The 11,455-nt window shown below is 39.4% G+C and overlaps 1 protein-coding gene across 1 annotated transcript; it reads right to left on the minus strand.

Moving 5' to 3' along the window:
* Positions 1-7,542: 7,542 nt before the first annotated feature.
* Positions 7,543-11,222, minus strand: LOC114572332 (ovarian cancer G-protein coupled receptor 1). Its single transcript, XM_028603921.1, has 4 exons — positions 11,138-11,222; positions 9,581-9,736; positions 9,145-9,332; positions 7,543-9,049 (listed from the first exon to the last, which is right to left on the minus strand). Exons 2-4 carry the CDS (start codon positions 9,719-9,721, stop codon positions 8,527-8,529), a joined length of 852 nt encoding a protein of 283 aa, XP_028459722.1. The 5' UTR covers positions 9,722-9,736; positions 11,138-11,222; the 3' UTR covers positions 7,543-8,526.
* Between the last annotated feature and the right edge of the window lie 233 nt (positions 11,223-11,455).

The raw sequence follows: 11,455 nt of genomic DNA on the forward strand, positions 1-11,455 counted from the left end.
AGTTTTTCAGAAATTCTAACTCAAAAGCTCACATTTATGTTTCTTTGTCTCCAACAGAAGAGGAGACAGACGCAGGACACCTTGTGACTATTTGTAAAATTGACTGACTGGACTGACATTACTGATAATGTGTTTATTTGTCTCCATTGAAAGGAGACTATAGAAAACCCATACAATAGCATATACCTTATATTCACAGTGTTCAGATATTCAGAGAACCTGTGCCTACAACAGATGCATATTCACACGGTAAAAACGACATTTTATCAACTGATGTTTCACCACTTTTTGTCTCAGGTACAGCGTTATCTCTGGGCAAAACACACAAATGTGACGTGGATTGATTGATAAATTGTTAACCTGTAGTCATCAAGCTGCGTTCAGACTACAGGCCCCAGAAACATCAGTACACGCTAAAACAGGAAGTAACCTAATCGACAGAAAATCCGACTGTTTTTAACTCTTTATTGACGGATGGGGTTTATAGTTCCATGTTTAGATTCTCTAGCACCTACACTTATTCTCTCAAGTAACATAAATAAGAAGAATCATTTTTATTACAAATGTTAAAGTTTAGTTTCATTCAGGACCTTCGAGCAGTAAATGCAAAGGGTCTATGCTCGAGCACCTAATGTCTCCCACAGCTAAACTTAACATTCTGCAGGGAATGTTAAAGGTTTTGCATCTCTGTTATTTTGTCTAACATTTTTCTTTTCTCAGAGTTCCAGTTGAAGGCTAAAAACTTTAAGTTGTAATGATTCTTGGAACTAGCAGATAGTAATTAGTGTTACTTTGGTTTGTAAACTGTAGATAAAAAATGACATAAACAATGTATTTTGGGTAATTCGTCTTAGTTTAATGGTGATATTGAATAAATGAAGGTTTAAATGAGATTTAATCCTAAAAGCAGTACATTTCATATCGTACTCTAATGAGTTTTTGAGTTGCTATATCAAAAAATTGTCTAAACTAAATTAGTTGATGTTGACATTGAAACACTTTACTGTGGTGAAAATTCCCCTAAAGAAATTATTCATTGAACTTTTGTTACTGATAAACAAGTTTTGCTGTAAAACCTAGAACAATGTCAATGACTAGAATATTAAACAGATTAATTATATTTGAGTCATGAGCTTTGTCATGTCTCAAATAGAAGGGATGTAGTAGCAATGATAAATAAGGGGTTTAATAAAGAGAAAGGGAAAAGTAGCAAGGGAAATAAATAGTGTTAAATAATTTTTCTAAAGACGTTTGAAACACTTGTTGTGACATCACTGTAGCTCCAGTTTAAAAGACCTTGGATAACCAAAGTGCTAGAATAGTTAACAACTGTACATTTAAAGAAAAAATCTGCTTAGCTGAGAACAAAATTGACAAGTGATGATAGTTCAACTGTAAACAAAAGGATCATCTACCCCCTGATTGACACAGTAGTGTAAGGGGATGCAATAGTAATTGTTTTTGTTTTATTAGTTCCGATTTGCTCCAAAGAATTTTGCTCTAAAGATTTTTTTTCTTTATTTATACATCGGTAGGGAGAGGCCCATAATAAAAAACACCTATTTCTTCCACGGCAGTATAAGGGAAATGATAGGTTAGGGTAGGTTATTGCGTGAGAATTTTCTTCTGCTCTTTTGGCCATGAGAATCCAGGTGTCAAGCCTGGGGATTCCGTGGTGATAACAACTTCAGGAGGAAGGATTGGCAGATAGACGGTGAAAGAAACCATGGAGATCCTTCCGGTGACACAGGGCAGTGAAGGTTCCAGGGAGAGTCACCTGGATACACCCATCACTACAAAAAGTTCTGGAGGAGAAGAGGACAGGTTTTTCTACAACCTGCAGGAAGTGACGAGCAGATCCTCTGCTAAGTCACCCACGTGCCATTTCTGAAGCTACAGGGAAAACTGGAGTGATTTCTCACTGTTTGCAACACGTTGAGAGAGGAGGAAAACAAGAAGTTTTTCCAAGGAGGAAAAACCAGAAGCTACATATTGGTATTGTAGCCTGCTGTTTAACATCTTTTCAGAAGACAGCAGTGATACTGATCTCTTCTCTGACAACCACAGTACATTCTCTGACAGTGACAGCAGAATACACTTCACGATTGTAGAGGACACACCACCTCTCTCTGAGCACACACACACTCACTGCACATTCTTTTGAGGAGCATCTGACATTCCTCTGTGACTCAGAGCAGTGTGCTCAAATGTAAATAAATACTCAAAGACCAAACTTTGGTTTAATTCTCAAACTTTCGTTATTCGTTTTGATTTTATCATGAATATCACTAACCCTGCTGCTTCAAGGAAAACTTCCACGACAACTTTTTCTTGTGCACCGCTACTTCTCGCATGGTACTCTACCACTGAGATATTGGTAATGACCCTGATGTTACATAAACTACACTACCCAAAGGGCACTATGTCAATTACCTCAGATCTATGACACATGCCTTTGGTGTGGGAGATCTGGGTTCAATTCCCACTGCGATACATCAACCAACGTGTCCCTGAGCAAGACACTTAACCAATAGATGCTCTCTGACATATGTAGCAATTGTAAGTCGCTTTGGATAAAAGCGTCAGCTAAATGACATGTAATGCCTGCGGCCGGACCGTAACAGATTTTTCACTGCTGGAAACCTAGAAACTAAAAAGAAGTGTGTCGAGTTTGTAATTTGTTATGTTAGCCTGGCTTCAGGACGGTACTAAAAGAACGCGTGTGCCAGGGCCACGTTAACAGAGGTCCAAGTCCAACCAGAAACATCAGGTAGCTACAATTCATGACCGTCAAACTAACGCTAACGTTGATGTGAGCGGAACCGCTAGCGTAAATGAGTCTGCAGCTACCAACCTTCACGTTACCTGACACCGACGTCAACAATAATGCAAATAACGAAACACATGGATGTCTGCGTTTCCCTAGGGATTGTACTGTTCCAATCTCATCACCGTTGCACACACACGGTTTGTTTCACTTCTTTGTGGGGACCGTCGTTGACGTCCTAATAATGTATTCCCTAGCCCCTTACCCTAACCTTAACCATCACAACTAAATGCCTAACCTTAACCCTTACCCTCACCCTAACCATGCATTTTAACCCAAACCTAACCATAACCTAATTATATCCCTAATCATAAAACCAAGTCTTAACCCTCAAACAGCCCTTTAACATTGTGGGGTCCAGCATTTTGGGCCCCACAAGACTGTGCAGACCCCACAAGTATACTGGACTCCCCAGTTTTTAGACCCCACGAATATAGTAAAACAAGCCCACAACACACACACACACACACACACACACACACACACAAACACACACACACACACACACACACACACACACAACTTCTTTAAATAAATACATACATTTATTTTGGTAATAACTGTTGTACCAGCAATATCTCCAAGTTTTGTTTTTCACTGACGAAATCTCAACTGTCATAATGATTTGCCAATGAAAGAGAGTACCGGCACCTTTTATTTTCCACTTCAAGCCCTGAGCTAAACCTTCTATGGTTTTGAACCACTTCCTCAATGACACAGCTCTTTTGCAACTAGCACTTACACACATTTTCCACAACAGCTGCAAGACACGGAATGAGTTCCCTACACCAATGTCTGATGTTTTGTCCTCTGCATGCAAACAGTCTACAATAAATATGGTAAAGTTACGGTAAAGTTATGGTAAAGTAGTTTGATAATGATCGGCATCTCTTCTTCAAAGGAAGAGAGATGAAATGAGTATGAACATAAAAGTAATATATAAAGTAGTGCAGAAGTGAGGGGAGGGTTGTAGTTGAAAAACACCACAAGTAGTAATCAGCAAATGCATGTTAAAGCTACTTTGTGTAAGAATTTCTAGCCCTTCCCATTCCGAGTGCATTCTAACTCCTACGGTGACCATATTATTACAATAAGTATGACTGAGTGAGTTATGAGTGAATAATAGTTTGACGTTATTTTGGTACCATTTCATTGCTAACATCCAACCCAGTCTCACGGCAGTGTGTGATATGGTCATGTAATTTAATCTATTGGTTTGTGTACATGGACACATTCATCTCATTTTTTTCGTGTGTCTCAGCACGAATTTTAAACTAATGTATTTCAATGGTGTTAGGCCCCAGTCTAGGGGTGCCTTAGCCTGGATGCCTGCCGAACTTAGCCCCGCCCACAACATTCGAGGTCGGGAAGTTCACATTCTGAATAGAATCTGAGTATGACCACGTCAGGCTAGGGGTGCCTAGGACACGACATGAACATGTCTGACGTAATAAGAGTGACGCTGTGTACTTGCTGGAAACAGGCAGGAAACGTCTGGTTAATAACCAAAGTACCAACATTGCACATCAAGAAGTGGTCAATGTGGTTATTTGTTCTTTGCACATATAAACATACTTCCTTTGCTCTGGTAAAAGGCATTCGTGATATTTACAAAATCAAAAGCATTTTTGCAAGTATCATCATCCACATGAATATTTAAATCGCCAACAATGATCACTCTGTCTAGCTTAATGATGGATGATAAGAAATCAGAAAAATCAGTAAGAAAAGAGGCCGCTGGCCCAGGTGGCCGGTAAACTAAAATATAATAAAATGTATTTGAACGACCAACTTTAGTAATCTGTAGTTCAAACGAAGAGTACGTGCCAGCGCTCATTGACAGGCAGATAAAAAAAATGTTTTAAAGCAGAGCAAGACCTCCACCTGAGTCTTGGCCAGTGTTGCCACAGTTACTTTAAAAAAGTAACTTAGTTACTTTACAGATTACTTGATTTTAAAAGCAACAAAGTTAGATTACAAGTTACTTTATTAGTTACATTCAGCAACTGCCGACAACACCCCCACAGCCTCAACATAAAAATGACAACCGGTTTACTGTGAGGCAGCTCGGCATTGCCAGTAGTCGGATCTGGTTTATTATGGCACCAAAGAGAGCGAGTCAACCGTGTTTAAGGGCAGCATTTCCTCTACAATATACTGCCCGACCAACTTCTTTAACTCTCCCCCACTTACTGGTTTTGCACCTAAGTCCAGCTTTTGTTGTTTGGGTGGTGGGGGGGGCTCCTTCTCTCTGCTTCGCACCACCTGCTGGGACTTACTCTGTAAGTTTGACTGCAGTGCTGCGACTCCAAATGGTTCTTCAAATCTGACGTAGTGTTTTTTTTAGCTAGATAGCACTTTGTCGCCACCAGCACAGAGTGTACAACCAACCTTAATATTGCCGTCTTTAGCTGACACAAACTCTAAATAGTGACTGTATTTCCAGCTAGAAAACGCGCATCTCTCTCCTCCCTCCATTGTTGTTTACGTTTGTGTCGCTGCGTGGTACACGTGACCTGTCCTCATGCTGAAAACGTATCCTGTCCTCATGCTGAAAACGTATCCTGTCCTCATGCTGAAAACGTGACCTGTCCTCATGCTGAAAACGTATCCTGTCCTCATGCTGAAAACGTGACCTGTCCTCATGCTGAAAACGTGACCTGTCCTCATGCTGAAAACGTGACCTGTCCTCATGCTGAAAACGTGACCTGTCCTCATGCTGAAAACGTGACCTGTCCTCATGCTGAAAACGTGAACTGTCCTCATGCTGAAAACGTGACCTGTCCTCATGCTGAAAAAAACGTGACCTGTCCTCATGCTGAAAACGTGACCTGTCCTCATGCTGAAAACGTGACCTGTCCTCATGCTGAAAACGTGACCTGTCCTCATGCTGAAAACGTGACCTGTCCTCATGCTGAAAACGTGACCTGTCCACATGCTGAAAACGTGACCTGTCCTCATGCTGAAAACGTGACCTGTCCTCATGCTGAAAACGTGACCTGTCCTCATGCTGAAAAAGTGACTTGTCGCATACGTGACTTCACTCCCCGAGATGCAAGAAAGCAAAAATATATATTTTTACTAAGGAAAATGACAAAAATAGTAACGCACAGTGACTTGGATAAGTAACTTTAATCTGATTACTGGTTTGGAAATAGTAACGCGTTAGATTACTCGTTACTGAAAAAAGTGGTCAGATTAGGCATCACTGGTCTTGGCGTGCTGATAAAAGTACAATCCACAGGACAGAGCTCATTCAAGTGATAGTATTCCAAATCCCGTTGCCATGTCTCCGTGAGCAACATGAAGGCCAATGATTTTGGAAGTAAATATATCACTGAGCAAAAGAGACTTGTCTGCAATTGAGCAGGCATTTATTAAACCCATCCTGAGCGTTGCAGGAGCACCTGAAGCAGAGAACGAGGCTCGCGACAGCGACCTCAGATGCACGGAACACACACCGCGACCAGTGGTAGGTTTTCTCCAGGGCACTGAGACCAGAGCCATGGCAATGTCAGGGAAGACAGAACAAAGACGAGAAGGTCTGGGGCCTATACTACGAAGCAAGATTTGGCGTTAACGAGGTAATTTCAGGTTCAACCCAGGGTTTTCTGTTCAATCAACGTGGTAATTTATACTGAACACCTAACCTGGTCGGGAGCAGGTTATGTTGGAGATTAGAGATCAATCGGTGTAAAAGCACCACTACTGACCAATCAATACTCGGTTGATAACGGCGTTACCGTTCTTAGAAGATCCGGTGGAGCTTGGTGTGCGGAGAGAGAGAGAGAGAGAGAGAGAGAGAGGTACGCTCATAAAAGTTCAAACAATTAGAGACCGACAACCCCATTAACATTCCCTGATGGGTATTTTTATGAAAGATATAGATTTTCAGCGGAGGGAATTGTGTATTTGTCGGCTTCTTGAGCCGTGTGCTGCCAATGAGACACATCGATTTTAATCATGTTTTCATATTTATTTATTTTCTCTCATGATCGCTTCCCACTGCCAGGGTTGCAAGTAAAATAAAAGGCTAAAGCAATGACAGTTTATGGAAAGCAAAAAATTGTTGACAAACTTAGTGGCAATATAGCACAGGAAACCAACAAAACGAGTCGGGACGAGCAACCAGCCGCCATGCCGGAAGCGGAAACCCAAATGTATATAAAGATTTCGCCATTTACCAGAGCAAAGAAAGTATGTTTCTATGTGCAAAGAACAAATAAACACATTGAACTCTTGTGCAATGTGGGTACTTTGGTTATTAACCAGACGTTTCCTGCCTGTTTCCAGCAAGTACACAGCGTCAATCTTATGAGTGTTACATTACACAAGACATGCAAGATCTGAGTCATCTTTGAGTACATGATTTGTTTGTTTTTGGGAAACAGTGGTGTGCAAGATTATTGGGGTTTTAAAACAGGTGAATTGACAGAGGTTTTCTATTATAAACTGTATAATTGTAGAAGTTAATGCACAGTTATATTTAAGCTAGGTGTTTTGGTCTATTACAATGAAAATAAATTAAATCTATGTATATTTCACGTTATTTCAACAGCACGTCAATGATGCGGTTTTGCTTTAATTATCCAGTGTTTGACTACAAAGGCTGCACCTGCTGGAAACAAACAGTAGTAGAATGGGTATGCCTATTACAATTGTATCAAAAAGGGGCGGGGGAATAGTTCAAAGAACATAAAGCAATAACAAAAACATCAAACCAAACATTTTTATGTAGCACTTAAAAATTAAAGACCAGACCACAAGTTTCAAGTTGATTTCATTTATATAGCACTTTTTTGGTGCACAAAGTGCTTCAAAAAGAGAAAAACATATGTATACAATACAAGCATAAAACACCAATCTTCCTGGCCTTGTGAACATTAACAGACTTCATGACCCTGTCACAAACTGGCTCAGTAAACCGCAGACTCGCTTTTCGGCAAAGAACCGCCTACTTTGCATCTGATTGGCTAGAACTCATGTCATTGGTAGGTGGAAGTACAATGATTGGTTAAACCCAGCACATCAAATATAAATCCCATGTGGACTTTTTAATTATTTATTTTTTTCTAAAATAGTCATACCCTGGAAATCCGGCACCAGGTCAGAGTACTTTAAGCCCTGCGGTAGAACATCTATGGGGTTTTACTCAGTGATGGAATGTAAATAAGTACATTTACTTAACATCTGTACTTAATTACAAATGTGAAGTACTTGTACTTTACTTTTTTGTTTTTTATTTTCATCCCACTTTCTACATTGACAAAAAAAATTCTAAAAAAATGTAGTGACTTTATAAGTTAGATAAATAAAATTGGTACAAACAAAACAAATAAAGATTTTATCAAATCTTTTGTTACATATTAAACTACCCAACAGTTTATACAAGTACAGCTGAAACCATTAGACCATTCATCAATTAGTCAATTTAGTTCCAAGAACACAATGCAAGAGAACATGAGAGTCCACACAGGAGAGAAACCATTTAGTCACAATGTTTGTAGGAGAAGATTTAGCCACAATATGAACAATATGAAGAGACATATGAGACTCTACAGACACCATAAGCTGCATAAACCATATGAAGAAATTTAAATGCAAGTGTGTTGCTTATCATTAACTAGAAAAAAATGTGAATTTTAAGTCTGGGCTCTGATTGATAAGAGTTCAAAAATGGAACGATCTTGAAAAGAGTTTTATTTTTCATCATCTATAGTGATTGTTGTTGAAATGTTGCCATCATTCCTGTCCATTCTGCAACAACACACAGAAGTCAAAAGCTTGTCTATGGCCCCTTTCCTCATGAAAATATACAGAACTAAGTCTGCAAGAGGACTCGTCATAATAAACACATCAGATAAAATGTTGAGGACCGTGTTATATTGTATCAGAAACATGATGATTCTGGGCAGGAACAGCAGCGTGTAAATAACCAGCACCATGACCAACATTGCCACAATTCGTCGTTTTTCATCAGCTTGAACTGAGATGGAAGCAGACAGACTTTTAAGGGTCCCAACCAGGAAGAATATGAGCAGTGGGAAGGGAAGGAGGAACAATATGGCTAAAGTGATAGGCATTAAAGAAGCTGGAACAGGCCAAAATACATGACTGAAGACAAAGATAAGAGGAAAAACCCAGACCAGGACACAGACCACGATGGTGATCTTGATGGTTCGTCTGAAGCGGTACCACAGTGGGCAGGCGATGACCAAATACCTGTAATACAAGATGTAAGACACAGCTTCAGAATGATATAGTAATACAATGGTCAGACACAGAAGTAGATACACACATTCTGGATAGACAGATACCTTTCCAGGGCGATGCACACCATGAAGTAAACACTGGCCACCAGACTAGAGAAGTAAATGCGACCACCTATTTGATATATGTCCTGGTACCCAGGTTGTGCCAAAAAACCGATCATGCAGCAGAACTGAATGAGGTCGGAAATGAGAAGGTTGATGACGTAGATCGGAGCAACGTTATCCTTTCCCACCTGCAGGAAAACATTGGTTAAAGTAAAGAAAGCAGTTGTAAAGATGTTCTGAACTCCTCCTCCCAAATATGTCTGCAGGGTCCAATCAGATTAATTTACATTTTAACTAAGCAGTTCATTATTCCTGTAAATGTATAGGTCTTTAAAATATTTCACCCCATCCTCCTGACATGTGGCCCCCAACTCAGATCAAGATCCTTTACAGACAGAGACTTTATACAAATAGATCTCAATCATAATGTACGTACCAGAGAATAAAGAGCATAGATGGCCATGAGGGTCAAAGGAAGTCCGATACAAATGATTATGCCTGTCCCAACATCTATGATGAATACTGTGGTGACATGGCTCGTGTCCTGTGATGTGTCGTTAATGGACAAATCTTCCATTCTTCAGAGTGAAACCTGAATCAGGTTATAAAAAGAGACGTGAAACATGTTGTTTAATATCTACCTAACATTGTTCAGTTCACGCAAATGCAGTATACATAGAAATCTAGACGCACCCCAGCGGCAGCAAATTTAATTTAGGCACTCTCCGTTTACTTGCGAGCTGGAAAAACCAAACTCTAGTCAGGCCAATCACATCGTGTATAGAGTAGGTGGGCGGGGCTTATGGCTGCTGCTGCTGCTGGGAACAGCGGTCTTCTGGAAGACTTGGAGTTAAGCTTTTCTTTGAGAAAAGAACAAAGAACGGCAAAGAAAAAAGATGTGTTCGGAGTTTTGCCAACTGGATACGGCCAAAGTTTAATCTATCAACTAGCTTCGCTACCTTCTTCGTTGCTCTGGTTGGTTGTAGCGCTATATTGTGTGCAGAGGGAATTTGAAAGACAACCATTTATCCCACCCCTCGGATTGAGCCCTGCCAATGGTGAGTTCCCAGACCCAACATCTTGATGTGGGCCTGGCTTATCAGGCTAGTATACATATATAAAATACTCACAAATCAAATAATTTAAAACAAAATGCGTATTGCTTTCAGTAGTAAACTTCCTTAATATTTGTTATCCTATCTGCTGATGATATTTAATTAAATACTACAGTTTCAGATAAAACAAGTTCTGGTGATGAACAGAAATATTTAACGTGCTGATGTGAGGTCATTACTGCAGCCAGAGAACCTTGTCCGTGTTTCAGTAATTTAATAAAATGATTAATGTTAATGTACATTTGTTTAGGACATTTTGCCTGTCTGATGCCCCACTACTTGTTGAATGCCCCTGAAATGACTGTAACCTGTCTTGGGTTACATAACATAACCTCAATCATCGTATTTTCACGACACACAAAACTATTTTGCATATCTAAGCTAATTCTTATTATCATTATTATTTCCCAAATATCTTTCTGTGAATTAATGATGTTTCAGAACATACATTCATACATACATACATACATACATTTATACACCATGTGTTAGAAACAGCCTTTGTAAGCACGTTTTCTACAGTTCGGAAATGTTTTACACAGTAGTGTGTTGTTGTTTAATTTCCCATTAATTCTGCATGCTCTATCCCATGTTTCTTATCTCATTTTTCCTTTAGCTAACTGTACTTGATTTTGCAAGCTTTCATCTTTTAGCTGGTTTCTTAAACTAACTTTTCTGTCTTTGTTACACAATAACATATCCACAAGTCTTACAATTTAAGGTAAGACAGGGAAAAACCCAAATGAAATATAGTTGGTTTAAACACAGTACAGTCCACAGCTGTCTGCTTGTTAAAGGTTACATAATCATTTTCATGACTATGTACAGTGTCTTTACCTTTTTAAACAATCTATATAATAAAATGTCACAAAATTTACCTTTGACAGCTGCAAGACACGAAATGAGTTCCCTACACCAATGTCTGATGTTTTGTCCTCTGCATCCAAACAGTCTTCAATAAATATGGTAAAGTTACGTAACATGCAGTAGGTTGTAATAATCCACGCCTCCTCTTCAAAGGAAGAGTGATGAAATGAGTGCGAACATGAAGTATTGCGGAAGGGTGAGGTGGGGGAGGTTGTAGTTTAAAAACACCACAAGTAGTAATCAGCACATGAGGTAGTATTAAGTGATAAAATGAATAATAAACATGTTACTAAATAGGAATGTGGAATAAAAAGAATAAAATCTGAAAT

Source organism: Perca flavescens, chromosome 17, assembly GCF_004354835.1.
Source record: "Perca flavescens isolate YP-PL-M2 chromosome 17, PFLA_1.0, whole genome shotgun sequence".
NCBI lineage: Eukaryota > Metazoa > Chordata > Actinopteri > Perciformes > Percidae > Perca > Perca flavescens.